Raw genomic sequence first — 20,535 nt, 5'->3', positions numbered from 1 at the left:
TTTGTGGCTGTGGCTCATCTAACTCCAGGATAATGTAACCCAGATATGTTTCCTTTCTTTTTATTGTTTTTAAAATAATGAGAAAAGGGGAAAAAACCCACAAAGATAAATTTTGATAGAAATACATTTATTACATTCCCTCTGTTTAGATCGGGGGTCAAACTCGATTTCATTGAGGGCCGCGTCAAGGTTGTGTTTGACCTCAGGGGGAGGGGGCAGAGTGGGCATGGCCAGCTTGATGTCACTCGGGTTGGGGGCACCCGTGGTGGCTCCCAAGCTCTGTTTTCGGCTGCCACGGCCTCCGCAAAACCTCCCCCTCCCCCCCGGGCCTTGAGTTTGACACCCCCCCCCCCCAGTCTAGATTACTGTGCTCCTTGAGATAAGATCTACACCCCCTACCTCCTTGGCCTTCCAAAAGGCCCTGAAACCCTGACTTTGCTGATTGGCCTGGGATCCCAATGGGGACGTGTCATTCTGGAGGTGGCTTAGTACAGCGGTCCCCAACATTTATGGTTTGGCAGCCCGGCAGGGAGAAGAGGGGAACTGGCCCACTGTTCGCATAAGTCAGGTTGAACTCATGCATGCGCCGGCCAGCTGCTTGCATGGCCCGGTTCTGAACAGGCCACAGCCCAGTAGTGGACAACGACCTGGGGGTTGACCCCTGGTTTAATAGACTGAGAAGATCCCATATCCACCTTGTTCATATAGTTTACCCAGGTTTTTTATGTTGCTGTTTTTACGATATTGTAAGCTGCTTAGAATCACTGAACAAGGAAATGGGCTATAAATCAATAAATGCATGGATGCATGTATACGTACATTATCAAAGAGGAAACAGAAGAAATCCAGAAATGTTCGCACTAAGAAGTCAAAAGGGAAGGATTGCCATGTACCGTATTTTTCAGAGTATAAGACACACCAAGATTTTGAAGAGGCAAATTTTAAAAAAAGTTTTTGCACTCTGCAGACCTCCCAAAAACAGTCCCGTTCTTTTGTCAAAAAAGGGCATGCATAGCCTTTACGAGGCTTGTAGCTTGAGGCTGTGCGGGGGGAGCAAAAACGAGCAAAAAATGGCCCTTTTTTGTCAAAAAAAAGTGCATGCATAACCTTTAGGAGGCTTATAGAGTGTTCCTGAGGACGGGGGGGGGGGAGAGAGGGCAAAAAGAAGCAAAAAACGCCTTGCTTTTCACTCATTTTTGCCCTCCCCAGCCCCCAGGAGGACTCTGTAAGCCTCCTAAAGGCTATGCATGCCCTTTTCGGGAGGCCAAAAATGCTGTATTCAGTGTATGACTCACCCAGATTTTCACCCTCTTTTGAGGAAAAAAGGTACGTCTTACACTCCAAAAATACGGTATATCCAAAGTAGGAGCATTAATAATTGGGGGTTTGGTAGGCAGGAATTCTGCTGGGAGAAACCACCATTGTTGCCTCTCTTGCTCGGCATGTTTTGATCCCTGTTTTGCAGTGATGGTGGAGATATCTTGACTGATTGCCGAATTGCTCTGGTGGATGAGATTTACAAGATCGAAGAACCGGGCTGTGCTGTGCCTTTGACTTCTGAAAGTCCCCTAAAAAGTGAGTTTCCTTTCCATTGACTTGTCCTGCTTTGCAACGAGTCATATGGTTTTTGCTGCAAATGCATTGGTGGCAGGGTGGGTCAAGACAAAATTATCTTTGGGCCTCAGTAGATGAGACTGCTATTAAATATTTAATTTCAATTTAATGTTTTTCATTTAGTATTTGTAGCCCACCTTCGTTATCTTTTTTATAAATAATTTAAGGCAGGGAATAAAGTTTTCTGACTTCCCAAAGTCACCAAGCCAGCTTTCATGGCTAAGGTGAGACTAAAACTCAAGCTTAGGACTCACCAGGGTGGATTTGATTTAAATCAACTCGATTTAAATCATAATTTTCAAAGAGCAACTATCATCTATGTCCTGCAGCGGCTTCTTCTCTGACCCATTGTTGACTCACAGTCCCAATATTGCAGAATATACAGCCTCCTCATGCTACATAACTAAGCTCCATTTCATGCTGAATAAACTAAATTATTAATGTATCTTAAATAGAAAACTATCTTTAGATAGATGTTTATTCCAAAAGCATTTTATTAAAATAAATTTGATTTTTAAAAAAACAATTTAAAATTTTAAAAATCCGATTTTTTTAAAAAAAACCATTGATTTTTATCCACCCTGGGATTCACTGTCTCCTGATTCTAGCCTGGTGCCTTAATTACTTAGATGTCACATCTAATAAAACACCATCTGAGCTAGTGCCATCACCATAATTAAGGCTAGTGAATGTCATAATTTGCGTCTCTTGGATGAGATTCAGAACCCACATCCTTTTTGACCTTCAGTCTTTTGGCTGTTTTTTCTGAGGTGCTTTTTATATGTCTGCTTTTCTTAAACTTTAGGGCCAAGTGGACCCGTGTGCAAGCATTGTAAAGACAACCCGAGCAAAACCTGCCGGATGTGCGCCTGCCACATATGCGGTGGGAAACAAGACCCCGAAAAACAGCTCATGTGTGATGAGTGTGACATGGCTTTCCACATTTATTGTCTTGACCCTCCTCTTAGCAGGATACCTGACGATGAGGACTGGTAAGTCAAAACGAATCCCTGTAAGCAACGTCTCTCAACTTGGGCAACTTTAAGACTTGGGGACTTCAACTTCCAGAATTTCCCAGCCAGCCATGCTGCAAATATATGCTGGGAGTTGAAATTCACAAATCTAAAAATTGCCAAGGTTGAGAAAAATTACCCTATGATGAATCTTAAGATGTGTGACTATCCTATAGAACTATTTATTAATAGTAAATTACTAATGCTAATTTACTAATGTAAATTTCTGTGTTGCATCATGCCTTACTTGTGTTAATCTTCTTCCTCATCTATCTATCTATCTATCTATCTATCTATCTATCTATCTATCTATCATCTATCTATCATCTATCTATCTATCTTCTATATAAATAAAAAGATGTATGTATGTATGTATGTATGTATGTATGTATGCTTGTATGTTCCAGCATAACTCTGGAGTACCTCGAGCAATTTCAATCAAACTTGGTACACAGATGACTTACTATCTGGAAACAAATACTGGGGGGTGGGGGTGATAAGACACTCCTGGTGTGTGTGTGTGTGTGTGTGTGTGTGTGTGTGTGTGTGTGTGTGTGTGTGTGTATTCCAGCGTAGCTCTGGAACGCCTGGCCCGTTAAGGAGAACGAGTGCAGCCAGCCATGACATTCGCCCTCCAGTGGACCAATGGGGAAGTGCTTGATGGATTTGGGACAATGTGCCAGTCAGACAGTGGGAAAGAGGAGCGCATGGGAGGAGGAAGGGAGAGGGCAGGGATGATGGGCATGGGAGTAGGGTAAGAAAGGTCCCTTGGCTTTAACGTCTATAAATACCTGGGCAACGCCGGGTTATCAGCTAGTGTCTTTATAAAAAACATGGGAAATTGGCAAGATTGTGAGCCTCCTAGGGTTTGGTACAGGATGGGTCAGACTATACAGGTCGTTCTTGACTGATAAAGCATAACTGAGCCTGGAATTATGGTTGTAAGTTGTGCCAATAATTAAGTGGGTCACCACATGTTTGCACCCGATTTTGCGATCTTTGTTGTAGCAAACGTTAAGCGAATGTGGAAGGTTTTAAGCGACCTCGTCGTCTCCAATGAGCTTTTTAAAAAAAATAGAAAGAGAAGTAAAAGATGGGCATTAATTTATGCTTTTAGTTGATACAATTTTTATCTTTTATGATTGTAAATCGCCTAAAATTACCCTGAAGTAAGAGGGCCTGCCAATAAATTTCATAAACGTGACTGCATGATACCGCAAACGGGCAAAACATGGGCTGCTTGCCCAGTGTCCGAAATGCAATCACACAACCGGTTTGGGGGGGGGGGTGGCCATCAGAATCTTGGTTGGGAGTACCTTTTTTGGGGTCCATTGTAAGTATGAATGGTTGCCAAGCAACTGGCCATAAGTCAAAGACTGCCTATGTACCCTGTTTTAAATAAATAAGTGAATAAAAGAACAACATTTTTTCTGAAAGGAAAGCAGTTGTCTTTATTGTGAATTAAGGTGGATTCCGTCTTCAAGATGAATCCCTGTTTGGTACATTTTGGGGAGTCTTGGAAAGCTGTAACTTGCTATATCTGCACCATTTGAAATTGAGAAAGTGGCTTTTAATATTTTTCTCTCTACTATTGCAGATAAAACAAATTTTAAAAATGAATGCCTCCTCTCTCTCTCTCTCTCTCTTTTTGTTTTTAAACATTTAGGTATTGTCCTGAATGTCGAAATGATGTGAATGAGGTGGTTTTGGCTGGTGAGAAGCTGAAAGAAAGCAAAAAGAAATCTAAGATGGCATCTGCTAACTCATCCTCTCAGCGGGATTGGGGCAAGGTAAATGGAACCTGGTTATGCTTGCTCATTGCAGGCCAAAAGATGCCCTTCATATGGCTCAGACGGCACAAAATTTACTGCATGCTTCTAATTTATTAAAATACTGGGAAGCTTATGGAGAGGAGGAGGAATTGCTGGGTGCAGAGGTTAAGGCACCAGGCTAAAAAGTGGGAGATTGCAATTTCAAGTCCCACCTTAGCCATGAAAGCCAAGTGGTGATTGTTGGCCAATCACCAGGAGACAGTGAGTTCTAGCCCTGCCTTAGGCATGAGCACCGACTGGAGGATTTGGGCCGAAGACCAGGAGTCTAGTCCCTCTTTAGGCATGAAAGCCAGCTGGGTGACTTTGAGGAATCGCTCTCTCTTAGGCCAATCCACCTCACAGGGGTGTTGCTATGCAGGGGAAAATAGGAGGAGGAAGGTGTATTGGATATGTTCACTACCTTGAGTTAATTGTAAAACTAATTAAGGTGGGATATAAATAATGAGAATAGCTAATCAGAGCAACCTTATAAACTGGGTGCAGTTTTATTGAAAGCACATTAACTAATTAATAGAATTTATAAGCCGCCAATCACGGTAAGGCAACTCTGAGTAGCTTGCAAACATTTACAAGCAAAAAAACTAATATTACTAAAAATTAAAATAATAAAACCAAGGGGTGGATGGCACGGATGTCAGCCTGTTTGCTGGTTCCAATGCCATGCAGAGGTGAAGATCCATTTCTCCCACCCAAGACTGTGCAGCTGAGAGGCCTGGTGGGCTAATCCTGGTGATTTTAAACAATCGGGTGCTTTATTAGAAGTTTGGAAAAGTGCAGGTAGAAGTTAGCCAATTCTTGATTCAACTGTTTGGAATACATCCAAGGCTTGGTTGTGTTGATCATGTTTAAAATGTGGCCCCCCTCTCCCCTTTTCTTTTTAAGGGCATGGCGTGCGTGGGACGCACAAGGGAATGTACCATTGTGCCATCAAACCATTATGGGCCCATCCCCGGAGTTCCAGTGGGAACCCTGTGGAAATTCAGAGTCCAGGTGAGATGCTGCTACTAGGAAGCGTTGAGAATGTACAGTAGAACTTACTGGGTGTCAGTATGTAAATAGTTCGAGCTTGAAGGAAAAGGAAATACAAGGGGAAAACTTAACCTTGTTGGCTAACACTATACTTTTTAGAGTGCCAGCGCTCGTGGCGACGCTACCACAATTGCGATGTGTGCGTGCGTGTGTACCCTGGCCAGCCACTCAGACAGCCCAGGGGTCAAGAGGTCACAGCCTAGTAGTGGGCAGAGTCCCACAGGTTGGGGACCCCTGCGCTTAAACTTGGATATGTGACCTGCCTTTATCCCTTCAGGTGAGCGAGTCGGGCGTCCACCGGCCCCATGTTGCAGGGATTCACGGCCGGAGCACCGATGGAGCCTATTCTTTGGTCCTGGCGGGCGGATACGAAGATGATGTAGTAAGTGACATTATGGTATCTCTCAGTGCTGCTCTCCTCTTTACCAGAAGTCCCAAAGCCAATGAGATGGTTGTATTTCAATTAAATTAATTGGTTGAATTTGATTACTCAGTCCAAAAAATTAATTGTTAAATAATTACAGAACTAAATGGTTTGCCTCCGAGCCATCATGAAAGCCCTTAGCTTAGGTAACTATCCCAATATAAGCTGGTTTTGTAATTTTTCTGCTGACGTTTCTTCCTTTGATAACCTCTTAAACTAGCAACCGATGCCATTTCCCCTGAGTTTCTGCTTAGTATACAAGTCCAACTCTGAAATTGGTTCTCTGGGTCAAGGAAAACTGACTTAATAACTAAATGCTCGGGTGGGCTCCTTCGCCTGTTAAGACTGCTCAACTCTGCATTAGTTGGAGTTAGATTGTGATGTGTTGGTTTCTAGTATGGAGATGAAGCAGAATGGCCTTCTCCTGGACTAGCTCCTTGGTTTACTGGGCTCAGATGCTGCTTCAGTTGTAACACACTCTGGGCTGTGCACGTATGTGACATGCAATTGGGATTAAAATAAATTTAAGAAATACAGAAAGGTTGGTGATTCCAAGCCCTAGCGCCGCGTAAGGGAGTGAGCTCCCGTTACTTGTCCCAGCTTCTGCCAACCTAGCAGTTCGAAAGCACGTAAAAAAATGCAAGTAGAAAAATAGGAACCACCTTTGGTGGGAAGGGAACAGCATTCCACGTGCCTTCGGCGTTGAGTTATGCCGGCTACATGACCACAGAGATGTCTTTGGACAGCGCTGGCTCTTTAGCTTTGAAATGGAGATGAGCAGTGCCCCCTAGAGTCAGGAATGACTAGCACATATGTTCGAGGGGAACCTTTACCTTTATGAAATACAGCAGTTAAACAGAATCTTAGGGTTTGGGTTACTTGCTAAGAGCAAGTTTGAAAGAACAGTCCTTCACAGTTGCTGCTGTTGCTTGGGGAATTCTGGGATCTTAAAAGTTGTTGAGTTTGAGAAAGCTTAATCAAGTCTGATTTGAGGTCTTCCAAAGTGGGAAGTGGCACTTTTGCTTCTTTGGGTCTTCCCCCACCCCCAAAAAGAACAATTGAGGCATAAAAGTTGCTGTAAAGCCATTGACTGCAAGGAATATATTACATGTTGCATCTTTGTGGTTTTAAGCAAGTATAATAAAATTGATTGTCTTTACTGGCCCTAAAATATATAAACTAATGTTGAGGCCAAAGGCTATTTATTTGTATTGATATGAGAAGAATAATTTTATATACAGGTAGTCCTCGAGTTACGACCTTAATTAAGCCTGGCAATTACAGTCGTAAGTATGACAGTTTTAAAGCAGACCACCATGGACCTTGACTGGATTTTATTACCTTTTTTGCAACAATTGTTAAGTAAACCAGTTGTTTGGTATGGGTTTGTTTTTGCCAGAAACCAGAAGTAAAAGCCAGTTTTAGGAAAACTACTGTAATTCTTAGTTATGTGACCATGGGACAGAGCAAAGGGTCATAAATTGTGGTTGGTTGCTGACTACCGAAAATGTGATCATGTGACCTTGGGAAGGAACCAACATCACAACTTTGAACCTGGGCCCTAAGTAGCTTTGGGGGTGTCTGTTGTAACTTGGAATGATTGGTGAGCGATTGGTTGTAAATCGAGGACTACATCTATTGATTAAGGTGCAGTGTGGCAAAGCTAGAACTTAGGGTCAAAAGCTTCTTTGCAAATGTTCACATTTGGAAGAACTCTGAGTAGTTTGTCAAGCAGATCATGAATTATGCCATGTTGAAGAAAGATTTCAGTATTTTTAAGTGCCAAAATCAACTTATTCACGTACTCGAGTGACCAACTGAATAGAACTTTTCCACCCCCGGATTGAATGATCTGAATATATTTCAGGATCACGGAAATTCTTTCACTTACACGGGGAGCGGAGGCCGTGACCTTTCAGGGAACAAGCGGACAGCTGAACAGTCCTGTGATCAAAAACTTACAAAAATGAACAGGTGAGGAGGAACCTCCAAGGATTTCTGCAAAAGACGGGGAGTGAATGAAGCTAAACATGTCTGATATCTCTGAGTGGTTTTCAGAATTGCATTTATAATTCAGTGGATGCTTTGTAGTTTGTCTGCATCAGGGAGGGTCTATTAAATTTTCATACCTTACTTTGGAGAGGGTATTTTTGCAGTATATAACTAACACTGTGCCATTTACACCTGCTTTGTATTATTGGAATCATGTATGGGCCTCAAACTCTTTAGAGAGCACATAAATGGAAACAAAATTGAAGATTTTTTCTTCATGAATGTCCACCAGTGTAAGATACAGGTCTCCAAATAAAACTGGAAAGTAACTCAACCAAATAGCTGATAAATTATATATCTAATGCTTATAAATGTTCACCTTAGACTAAATCAATATCTCTCTTCCAGAATTCCTCAGCAAGTCAGCCATGCTGGCTGGGGAATTCTGGGAGTTGAAGTCCACATGTCTTAAAATTGTCAAGGTTGAAGATATACCTACTGTATTTTTTGGAGTATAAGATGCGCCAAGGTATTGAAGAGGCAAATAGAAAAAAAAAGTTTTTGCACTCTGCAAACCTCCCAAAAACAGCCCTTTTTTTCAACCTGTTTTTCACAAAAACTGGCCCGTTTTTTGTCATAAAAGGGGCATTAGGAAGCTTATAGAGTGCTCCTGGCGGCTGGGGAGGGGGCACAATTGAGCAAAGAAATGGCCCAATGTTGCTCATTTCTGCCCTCCCCAGCCCCCAGGAGCTCTCTGAAAACCACCTACAAGCTATGCATGGCCATTTTGGTGAAGGGGGCGGGGTTTCAGGAGGCAAAGAAATGCTGTATTCAGTGTATAAGACATATCCAGATTTCCAGCCTCTTTTTTGAGGGAAAACGGTGCGTCTTATACTCCGAAAAATGCGGTATATCCATAAATATATGCTGGTTGCCAGGCATCCATATTTTCATCCTAACAGCTGGAAGGGATCTTGGAGGTCTTCTAGCTCAACCCCAGGTCCAGCAGGAGACCCCATACATTGCAAGACAAATGATTGTCCAATCTCTTCTTTAAAACTTCCAGGGAGCATTTGCAACTTCTGGAGGCAAATTGTTCCACTGGTTAATTTTTCTCACTGTCAGGAAATGTCTTAGTTCCAGGTTGTTTCACTCCTGGATTAGTTTCCACCCATTGCTTCTTGTCCTACCCTCAGATGCTTTGGAGAATAGCTTGACTGCCTCTTCTTTGTTGCAGCCACTCAAATATTAGACTGCTACTGTCATATCGTTTCCCCCCCGCCCCCTCGTCTTTCTTTTGATTAAATTAGACACGTCCAATTCCTGCAACCAGCCCCCAGTCGTGTTTTTTTGCTCTTCTCTGCACTCTTTTCAGAGTCTCAACATCTTTTTATATCATGACCAAAACTGGATTGCAGGGTGTTCTTACCAAGGCATCGTAATGTGGCATTTTCACCTGATAATGCCACTTTATAATATGGCTTGGGGATGGTGAAGTGATTGGTTGCTGATTGTAAATCACTTTCAGTGTCGTAACTTTGAATGGTTGCTAAACGAATAAGTTGAGGACTACCAGTAGAAGGGAGGATCAGAGTCCCCAGGAAAGACCCTTCAGCCCCTTTGTCTTTTCATGGTTGGCAGAGCTCTGGCGCTGAACTGCAGTGCACCGATTAACGATAAAGAAGGTGCGGAAGCCAAGGACTGGCGAGCCGGGAAACCGGTTCGAGTGGTGCGGAACATGAAGGGAGGCCGATACAGCAAATATGCCCCCACAGATGGAAATCGTTACGATGGGATCTATAAGGTAAGATTGGGTTGGCTTGCAAATAGGGCTCCAAAGTTTTGGGAAAGGAGGTGTTATGCCTGGGCATTTTCTTTTCTTTTCTTTTTCTTTATTTATTCTATTTTTTATATCCCATCTTTATTATTTTTAGAAATAACTCAGGCGTTACACACACCTAATTCTACTTCCTTCTCTTTTCCCGACGACAAGTATCCTGGGTTGGGCCAAGACCGAGGACTGGCCCAAAGTGACCCAGTTGGCTTTCATGCCTCAAGGCAGGACTAGAACTCACAGTCTCCTAGTGATAGGCCCAAAGTCACCCAGCCACTTCTCATGCTTAAGAGGGGATTATAACTCACCATCGCCTCGTAATTGGCCCAAAGTCATCGAGCAAGCTTTCATGCCTAAGGCAGAAGTAGAACTCACCGTCTCCTGATTTCTAGCCTTGTACCTTACTTAACCACTACACCAGACTGGAACTGGAACAGAAACCCGTTTCTCTGTTCCCTTTTAAAGGTAGTTAAATATTGGCCTGAAACAGGGAAATCTGGCTTCTTGGTTTGGCGTTACATGCTCAAGAGAGACGATGAAGAGCCAGCCCCTTGGACCAGAGAAGGCAAAGAGAGGATGAAGAAGCTTGGCCTGACTATGCAGGTACGTGTGTGTGTGTGTGTCTTGTAAAGGGCAGCGATAAGCAGCCCTCCGCCATGTTAATAGCAGTTGTGTTGCAGCTAATTTTTTTCATCATCCCTGCTTTAGTATCCCGAAGGGTACCTGGAAGCCGTTGCAAACAAAGATAAAGAAAATAGCAAGAAAATAGAAGAAGAATCCCCAGTTCAAGGGAAGAGGAAAAGGAAATCCGGTAAATGATCTTCTTGACTTGAGTTGCCCACATCAGTGTTTTTCAACCTTGGCAAACTTGAAGATGTCTGGACTTCAACTCCCAGAATTCCCCAGCCAGCATTCACTGGCTGGGGAATTCTGGGAGTTGAAGTCCAGACATCTTCAAGTTGCCAAGGTTGAAAAACACTGGGCCCCACATAACTTCTTCGAAGTCTCTCTTGGATGGTTGGGTGGACGGATGACGAAATAAATTATGTACCTTTCCAGGAAACGATTCGGACCTTTGTGCCTCTCCTGCCACCACCCCAAAGAAAACTAAAGTCGAACTCTACAAACTCACTCCCCAGCAGAAGGCTCTTATCAAAGACGATGAAGCCAACACCAAGTTGTGGAATGAAGCACTAGAAGCCCTTAAGGAAGGACCGGTACGTAGAGAGAGCATAACTGATGGTCACAGGTTGCGGTGCTTGGTTTTGGAGATGACCTGGCCTTCAAGTGCTGTGGAATGAAATGACGGGATCGTAGCAGTGGGCGGAAATGATTTTGAAAGCATTGTAGCAAAAGCCCATCAGAGCCTGAATTGCCTATAAATGAATTTACCACTCAGGGAGAAAACCAATGGAAGAGAATATTTGTGGCTCAGGGTTGAACGGTGAGATTGATTGATTGATTGATTGATTTATTACATTTATATGCCGCCCTTTTCCCCGAAGGGGACTCAGGGCGGCTCACAATTCAATCAGGGAAGGGGGTACAGACAGGGGGATAAAAAAGACAAGACATAACAATACAAAATTTAAAAACACACAACAACCATACCATTCGAGAAGGGGGGCAAAAACTCTTTAGCCCCAGGCCTGTCGGAACAGCCAGATTTTAAGGGCTTTGCGGAAGGCCTGGAGGGTGGTGAGGGTTCGAATCTCCACGGGGAGCTCGTTCCAGAGGGTCGGAGCAGCCACAGAGAAGGCTCTCCTCCAGGTAGTCGCCAGTCGGCATTGGCCGGCGGATGGAATTTGGAGGAGGCCTAATCTGTGGGATCTGATCGGTCTATTGGAGGTAATTGGCAGATCCTTGGTGCTCTCTGAGCTGAGTTGTTTTCTTGCAAACGTTTCATGACCCCACTAGTAATGTCATCAGTTTCAGAAGGGAGTGAGGTTTGTGAAGAGAAGGAGGATTGTGGGGTCCTTGGTGCTCTCTGAGCTTGGTTGTTTTCTTGCACACATTTCATGATCCAGCTTGGTAACGTCATCAGGGCTAGAAGGAAGTGGGATTTGCTGCCTGTTTATATAGAGTACCTTGTCCTGTCAGTGTTAGTGAGGATGGTCCTGGTTTATGTTTACTTTATGGTCATTGCACCTCGTACAATGAAATTAAAAGCCATCTTCAGTGTACATTATAACTATAAAAATAAAACACAAATACACATTCTTCACATTCTGTACAATTGAATTGAAAACCCGATATTGCATTGATAATATGGCGATTCCTTGATTAGGCTTTTGTTGAAGGGAACATGATTAGGCTCTGAACCAAGAAAACAACAGAGCTCAGAGAGCCCCAAGAACCCCTTCTCCTCTCCACAGACCCCATTCCCTTCTAACACTGATGGTGTTACCTAGTTGGGTGATGAAACATCTGCAAGGAAACAAGCTTATAGTTCTTTTTGAAATGGCTGTTTATGCTCTTTAGTCCCACTTGCTCAGATCCTTAAGTGCCAAAGTCTCTGGAACAGACGCTCAGTTCAGTTGTAAGTCAGTGGCTTTGAGTGCCATTGTAACTTTGAATGGCCACTGAACAAATGGTTATTAGATGATACTACACCGTGAAGATAACACAGTTCTCTTTGTATCTATAGAGATTCTCAGTCATCAAAATCATGGTTGTCCCCCAAAGGTTCTTTTTTCAGGAGGCAACTGGACTTTCTGGTTTTTCTTTGAAGACGTTTTGCTTCTCATCCAAGGAGCTTCTTCAGCTCTCATTGGATGGTGGGGAATGGAAGGATTTATATTCCTTGCAGACAGCTGATCATTTGATTTCTCTTAGCGGGTCATTAAGGTCACCTGGAGGTTTATCTGTGTCTTCAGGGTCACCTGAGTGGTGCAAATTGGGAAGTGAAACAACCACAAACGCATGGCACACCATAGAATTTTGGACATAGGATTCTTGGTTTGAAAGAGGTATCAAAGAGGCCATCTGTGTCAAAATCGATCAGTCCTCTCTCAACAGAGGAGGGGGGATACTGCCTCCTCTATCTCCAATCTACAACAACAGTCCTTTCAGCAGTTCCAAGAAGGCTCACCACCCATTTGCACCACTCAGGTGACCCTGAGGACACAGATAAAACTCCAGGTGGCCTTAACAACCCACTAAAAGGATGCAAATGACCAGTTTTCTTTGTAGTAATGGAGGCAAACATGAAGGCGGGCTTCTCCAAGGCCAGGGTGCCCAGAGGAACATTTCCTGGGTTAGGGATGAGGCTGAGGATTAACGACCTTATTTCTCTCTCTCCTGGCAGAAATTCCTGAGCAAACTGGAGGAAACCTTCCTGTGCATCTGCTGCCAAGAGGTGGTTTTCCGACCAATCACCACAGTGTGCCAGCACAACGTATGTAAGGTGAGCAGCTGTCATGTTTCACATTTGTCTGCACAGGTGCTCCAGGGGTTTGCTTAAGTAGCTCTAGGGTAGGCAGGGCAGCACGGCCGTGATTCACTCCAGAACTTTCCTCACTGTGTGGTGTGGTGTCATAAAGTGAGACACCCCTGATTTTATCACCTTTTTTTTTTTGCTGGGACTGTTAATCAAATCTGCCCCCCCCCCCCAATTGATTTTGCTGGTCTCTTCCATTGCATAACAGACCGCCCTTTTACATGTAAGTTTTCATCAGAGGAACCTGTGCCTGCTCTCTGGTGTCTTAATTAGAGAGGAAGTGTGAAGAATTGTGGCTACACATCAAGTTCCAGTTAAGATGATTTTATTGCTCAAGCTTTCACTAGAATGTAGTCAACTAACGGTCAGCACTAAATTGGGGTTAAGTAAGAGTCAATTGGATTCAAGGCAGGCTGGACTCGGATCACTTGTGGGTGTGACCCGTCAAAACCGCGGAGGACAAAATCGCGCTCGACAAAAGCGCGCATGTGACGTCATCACAGCGCGACGAAAAAAATTAAAAATTGAAATAAAATTAAAATTAAAGCAAGCCGATTCACATAAAGGTTAGGGTTAGGGTTAGGTTAAGGGTTAGGGTTAGGTTTAGAGCGTTAGGGTTACGTTTAGCGTTAGGTTAAGGGTTAGCGTTAGGTTTAGCGTTACGTTAACGGTTAGGTTTAGCGTTAGATTTAGGGTTAGGTTAAGGGTTAGGTTTAGGGTTAGGTTTGGGGGGGTTAGGGTAAGGTTTTCGCTTTATTTTTACATTTTTCGATCACAGCGCGATGTTTTCGTCGCGCTGTGATGACGTCAAATGCGCGCTTTCGTCGAGCGCGATTTTGTCCTCTGCGATTTTGTGGTGGAACCCTTGTGGGAACCTAGAGGCTCTAGGCCAGTGTTGGTGAACTTTTTGGCACCAAGGGCCAAAACGGGGAGAGAGCATGCGCACATACTTTGCGCCAAACGCCACAATCTTTTTAAATAAATAAATAAACATTTCACACAAAAGTGGCACTCGGAGCTTAATCCCGCTTCTCCATCTTACCCATCGAAACCTCCACAATTAAACTTTAAAGAGATTTGTTCCACTGGATTTACATTTTTAATCTTCTTTTGGACCCAAATCTTCTCCGGGAGGAGGATTAGGTTTGATCAAAGTTGTCGTTGTTTAAGCGTAAGTCCCATTGTTCGCTTTTGTCCGTTTTCTTCCAGGATTGCCTGGATCGATCTTTCCGAGCCAAGGTCTACAGCTGCCCAGCCTGCCGCTACGATCTGGGCAAAAACTATACGATGGAAGTCAACCAACCTCTGCAGGATCTTCTCATTCAGCTCTTCCCAGGATACGGCAACGGACGGTGATTCTGTAAAGCACTTCTCATTTCCGTTTTTTTTTTTTTTTTTTTTTTTTGGTGGAGTTTTTTCTCTTGCCCCTTCGGGGGAAAAAAAACCGTGTGTGATTTTGGTGGGGTTTTATTTAAATAAATAACCTTTTGGAAAAACTTCTGTCTCCGTTCCCCCTTCCCAAGCTCCCCCCCCCCCTCCAAATAAGTGCTAAGATTGAGGAACTTGCTTATATTATTTTGGTAGCATTTCCAATTCCCGTATACGGATTGGAGCATAGGTCGAAGGGAACCTTACATTGCTTGTCAGAAACCTGCTATTAAATTGGAGCGAAGCCATTCTCCCGCAAATCAAATCTTGTATGTAGCTCAATTGCTAGCACAATCTCCTGAAGCGATGGATCCAGGGCCATAAGTTTGAAGTTATAGCTGCTTTTAAGGCAGCATTTGTTGGTGTGCTTCTGTGTAATGCGGCTTGGGCTTCGGCTTTTTTCCTTCGGTTGTGTCGAGACTCCATTGTTTTATTTGTGTGTATTGTTGTTTTTTTGTTTTTGTTTTCAAAAGCAACAACAGTTCTTCCATATCAACCGTTTGTCTTAAGAGCCTTTATGCAAAACGGCTACCTCTGCCTTTGTATCTGCCAGCCAGGTGCTGCTTCCTAATTTTTTGTGGTGTCTTAATGGGAACATATAAAAGCCATTGAAAAGGACAATTTAACGGTCCTTTAGACTGATCTCTGAATTCTCTTTAAAAAAAAAAAAAATAGACCGAACTCCCAAGCTGCCAGAGGAAAGTTTTGTTCTTGGAATTATCAACTGTACTATCATTCTGTATCTTTAGTTGTAGATGATCATCCTGCAGTCCGCATGCGTGTTTCTTAACCTGCTAATTCTGAATTTTCTAGTTTTGCTTAGGATGAGAAACTAGATATGTAACTAGTTTTTGAATGGAAAATCTTGATTATATATTCAAGGGTCAGTTGTTTCTCACCTCAACAGTCGCAATACTCTACAGTGAATACCTCAGCATAATAAACAAACGAAATAAATCACTCTTCACGTTTTAACAGACTGGAACAATATACTTGTTTTTTTGCATTTTTATAAACCTGTAATAATGTTCAGAAGAAAGCAACTTTTTTACCTTTCTGAATTATGCTAATTTTGTACAAACAGAAGTTCTCAAAATAAAATACATTTCCTATCAAAAAGATCGTGTGCCTTCTTGAATGCTGAAATAATTTTGAGTTAGTTTGCTATCCTGTTTCTGTCAGCAGATTTCATACATCTAGTTGCTAGGATCTGAGCAATTAATGACCTGCAAGAATGTAATTCAGTTAAAACCATCCCTTTTAGTCATCGTTCAAAGTTACAACAGCACTGAAAAAAAGTGACTTATGACTATTTTTCACACGATTGTTGCAGCATCCCCATGGTCACATGATCAAAATTCAGATGCTTAGCAACTGGCTCATATGACGGTTGCAGTGTCCAGTGGTCATGTGATCCCCTTTTGCGACCTTCTGAGAATCGGAGTCAATGGGGCAGCTGGATTCACTTCACAACCTTGTTACTAAAAGACTGCAGTGATTTACTTCACAACTGGCAAAAAAGGTCACAATATAGGGTAAAACTCACTTAACAACTCTCTTGCTTACCAACAGAAATCTAGGCCTCCATTGTGATCATAAGTTAAGGATTACCTGTAATTTGGGGGGGGAGGGGGCTGTTGTAACTGAACAACCATTAAGTGGCCAGTTGTAAGTTGAAGACTACCTGTATACTTTTATGCTATTATTTCCCCAAGCATCCTACACAATATAGCCTAGAGATCACTGTTTTCCAAACTTGGCAATGTGGGACTTCAACTTCCTACCAGGTTGCCTGAAGAATTCTGGGAGTTGAAGTCCATGTATCTTATTTAAGTTGCCAAGTTTGAAAAACACTGGATTAAATAGTTGGGTGGGAACCAGTTTAGTATAATAGTTAAAAATACCTGATGAGAAACTGGAAGGCTCTCAGGCAACCAACTCAGTGGAGTGATTTTAGGCCAGTCCTCCTTTTTCTACCCTCCGGAGAAGACAAAGGCAATTTAGTTCCAAAAATCTTGGCCGGAAAACTTTAGGGACTGATCCAGGCAATTGCCATGAGTCCAAACCAACTCAGGCCCATTAAAAAGAGAGATGGTTGATGTTAAAAGTCATTAAGTCATCACAGCCCAGATATGAACCTTTGGAACGATGGATCTAAATATGGAGGCAATACTGAGATTTTATTTAAAAGACTTGAATAGCCTTACCAGGTCTGGCCCATCAATTCTTTCCATTGTCTTGTAAACAGGGGAAAAGTTTTCTTTGCACTATTAAAGGCGTATTTCTTTTTCCTTCCCCAAAGCACGGGACAGATTTTGGGTCCCTTCCCAAAATGACAGGCAACCTTCTTCATACCATGCCATGCCTTCACAGAAATCTATAATTAACTGGAAATCTTTAATTGACAGAACAGAAGTTGCCTCCAGAAGTTGTGACTGCCCCAACACTGGAAGTCTTTTTAAGAAGATGTTGGGTAGCCATTTGTCTGAAACGGTATAGGGTTTCCTGCCTAGGCAGGGGTTGGACTAGAAGACCTCCAAGGTCCCTTCCAACTCTGCTATTGTATTGTATTAGCAAAATAGTTTTTGGGAGGATGGGCAGGGGGGGAAAGGGGGCATACGCTCTAAACCAATCTACCGTTGTAGGTCTTCACTGGTTTTGTGGACTTGTTCAGACTTAAAATAAAAAAAAATCTGCCTATTTCTCCAACCTACATTGTCCAATTCTTCATCCAGGGTTTGCAAACCTGGCAGTGCTCTGTCTCTTTAAATAAAGGTGCTCTGTGCTTAAACTTCTACCAGCTTACTAGGAACCAAATTGGATACAGGTAGTCCTAGACCCGTGATGGCGAACCTATGGCACGCATGCCACATGTGGCACATGGAACCATTTCTCGGGGAACGCGAGGCGGTGCCCTATGTCAGCACCAGTGCGCATGTGCGTGCGCTAGCCAGCTGGTTTTGAGCATTCCAGAGGGTTGTGGATGGAACCTGTGGGTGGTGAAAAACAGGCCTAACAATAGTCTGGACGCTTCAGTGAGGACTGTGCATCTGCGTGGGGTGGTGTTGGTGTTTGAGCGTGCATGTGTGGGGGGAGGGCACTGCATTATGGGTGTGGGCACGCATGTGCATGCTATTGCATGCGTGCACACAAGCAAAAAAAGGTTTGCCATCACACTCCTAGACTTTGAAGTAGTAGTAGAGTATAGTATACATTACAGCCTTTATTGTTATTGTACATAATGTGTTGTGGCCCAGCAGGAGCCGTTGGAGCTGCCGATGGATTCCGATAGCGAGGACCCCTATGAGTCTGCTATGGATGTGGAGGAGGGTTCAGACTCAGGGTTCAGATTCAGAACAGGATTCAGACTCAGAGCAGGGACCAGAGAGGCTGGCCGGCCACCAGGAGGCGCCTGAGGCATGGAGCAGTGGGGAAGATCAAAGGGAGTTTGTCCCTGATGCCAGGCAACGAAGGACGAAGAAACCGAGCCAGCAGTTACGGAGACAGACTCATAAGAGTTAATCCAGCCCAGGTGGTTGTGGCTTGGCCCCTCCCAAGAGAGTATATAAGAAGAGACTTTGGGAGGAGTCCTTTTGCAGGACACAACCGTTCGTACTAATCTGGAGAACTCCTTGTCTGGTCTGCCTTGTGTTCCCGTGTCTGTTGGCGTCTGGGTTGCTGCCAACGTCTTGCCAGTGAGTCGTGTTTGGGCTTTCAGCCAACAGGATTATAATCGCTGTGAATAAAGAGTGGCAAACAGCTAAGCCTGTGTCTGCATTCATTACCGAACGGAGGGGGGTGGGCAGAATAATGCATACAAGAAAATTGGTTTTAGCCCCACTGGTGCAATCCATGACAAAAAATACAAAATAAAATCAGTAGTATTGAGTCGTACATTTCCGTTGTTAAGCAAGGCAGTTGTTAAATGAATCACTGCACTTGTTAAGTGAATCTGGCTCCCCCCCCCCCCGCCCCACTGACTTTGCTTGTCAGAAGCTGGCTGGGAAGGTGGAAAATGGTGTTCTATGATCGTGGAGACAGCAGCCAAACTGAGTTGCTCTGTCCAGTAACCAATTAGTCTGAGTCTACACTTGTGATGTCATTGAGCCCTGGTGACTCCTCCCAGTTTAGACTCGGTCCAACCTGGACTAGATATGAGAATTGATCTCTCCTCCAAATTTGAACTTTTTCCTAACTAGTCAGATTACCTTTTTTCAGTGCTACTGTCATTTTGAGGGGTTACTAAACAAGTGGTTGTAAGGTGAGGACTACCTGTAATGTTATTTGTACAGAATCATTCTAATTCTGCCTTAGAGAACAAGCCAAAACAACTTTCTTGTGTCTCTTTGAAAATCTTCCTACGTAGGATTTTTAGAACCAGCCTGGGATAGAGATTAAAGGTGTTGGACCAAGAGGCTGATAGTTTAGTTCCCATCCATTGAATTTATAATTTACAAATTAGAAATTAATTAATTTTAACTTATAAATAAAATTAATTAAATGTAGACAAAGTTATTATGGCTACTGGGCTGAGTGGCTGTGAATTGTGGCAGATGCATTTACCACATATTATGAAGAGCAGGATAAAACTACATAAAGAAAAAAGGAATATAGATTTCTATATATAGAATTTATATGCCTAGCTATAGAGAATATATAAAATGTATACATAAAGAGAAGCAAGATATCTGATTTCTTTACCCATTTAATGTATAAATGTGATAAAAATTAGATATGAATAGCATATGGCATTTAAAGAGATCATGCAATCACTAATATAAAAGTTTAGTTTAATGTGTCAGCAAATCTACCCATCACCCATCTGTCTGTCTGTCTAATCTGCATATGTATATCTATCTTATCTATCTATATATCTATATCTCTTATCTGTATATCTATCTATATACATTTATCCATCCATCCATCTCTCCATCCATCCGTCTGCCTACATACCTACTTATCCATCCATCCCTCTCTATCCACCATCTATTTATCCATCCTAATCTATCTATCTAATCTACCTTATATCTATCTATCTATCTATCTTTCTATCTATCTTTCTATCCATCCATCCATCCATCCATCTATCTACTTATCTGTATATCTATCTATCTATCTATCTACTTATCTGTATATCTATCTATCTATCTATCTATCTATCTATCTATCTATCTATCTATCTATCTATCTATCTATCTATCTATCTAATCTATCTATCTATCTATCTATCTATCTATCTATCTATCTATCTATCTATCTATCTATCTATCTATCTATCTATCTATCTATCTATCTATCTATCTATTATCTGTATATCTTACCTCTATATCTATTGATGCATCTATCCCAGTGGTGAAATTCAATTTTTTTTTACTACTGGCTCTGTGGGCGTGGCAGTGGATGGATACTGCAAAATCTCCATTCCCTCCCTACTCCTGGGTCCAGCCAGAGGTGGTATTTGCCAGTTCTCTGGACTACTCAAAATGTCCGCTACCCGTTCTCCTGAACCTGTTGGATTTCACCCCTGATCTATCCATCCATCCATCTCTCCATCCATCCCTCTGCCTTCATACCTACCGGTACCTACTTACCTGTCCATCCCTCTCTCTAGCCAACATCCATCCATCCATCCATCCATCAACTTTCTATCTAACCCGTCCGTCCCCCCCCCCCCAACCCTCCCTCCCTACCCCCAAAAGAGAGGTGGCCAATGCATTATAAGGGATAAAATAATAAATTAAGATGAAACCATAATAAAATAACCATAACACGGAGCCATAGGATTGCAACGGGATGGGTGTTTTAATCGAATAGATTGGTAGAGAATCGGATTGCAAATTATACAATAATTATACAATAATATCCACTCGGCTGTTCTCGCAAAGCACTTCGGAGGAAAGTCCCAATAGACAAGGAATCTCCTCTCGCCC

General features: G+C 42.9%; 1 protein-coding gene across 2 annotated transcripts in view; it reads left to right on the top strand.

Moving 5' to 3' along the window:
* The window catches only part of UHRF1 (ubiquitin like with PHD and ring finger domains 1), a 36,788-nt gene extending 21,078 nt beyond the window's left edge, over positions 1-15,710 (top strand). For both annotated transcript variants that reach the window (XM_087703335.1, XM_087703334.1), the window contains exons 6-17: positions 1,466-1,575; positions 2,420-2,606; positions 4,294-4,417; positions 5,342-5,449; positions 5,766-5,870; positions 7,780-7,886; positions 9,546-9,708; positions 10,204-10,341; positions 10,447-10,549; positions 10,798-10,955; positions 13,046-13,144; positions 14,387-15,710. In XM_087703335.1, coding sequence (XP_087559461.1) covers positions 1,466-1,575; positions 2,420-2,606; positions 4,294-4,417; positions 5,342-5,449; positions 5,766-5,870; positions 7,780-7,886; positions 9,546-9,708; positions 10,204-10,341; positions 10,447-10,549; positions 10,798-10,955; positions 13,046-13,144; positions 14,387-14,533 — 1,549 coding nt within the window. In that variant the 3' untranslated portion in view covers positions 14,534-15,710. The remainder of the gene's footprint in view (positions 1-1,465; positions 1,576-2,419; positions 2,607-4,293; positions 4,418-5,341; positions 5,450-5,765; positions 5,871-7,779; positions 7,887-9,545; positions 9,709-10,203; positions 10,342-10,446; positions 10,550-10,797; positions 10,956-13,045; positions 13,145-14,386) is intronic.
* The last annotated feature ends 4,825 nt before the right edge of the window (positions 15,711-20,535 follow it).

Source organism: Thamnophis sirtalis, unplaced genomic scaffold (assembly GCF_051295495.1).
Source record: "Thamnophis sirtalis isolate CommonGarterSnake01/CBP01778 unplaced genomic scaffold, rThaSir2_p1.2 scaffold_1, whole genome shotgun sequence".
In the NCBI taxonomy this organism is placed as follows: domain Eukaryota; kingdom Metazoa; phylum Chordata; class Lepidosauria; order Squamata; family Natricidae; genus Thamnophis; species Thamnophis sirtalis.
The sequence above is the reverse complement of the archived record's forward strand: the minus strand, read 5'-3'. Positions and strand labels throughout refer to the sequence as shown.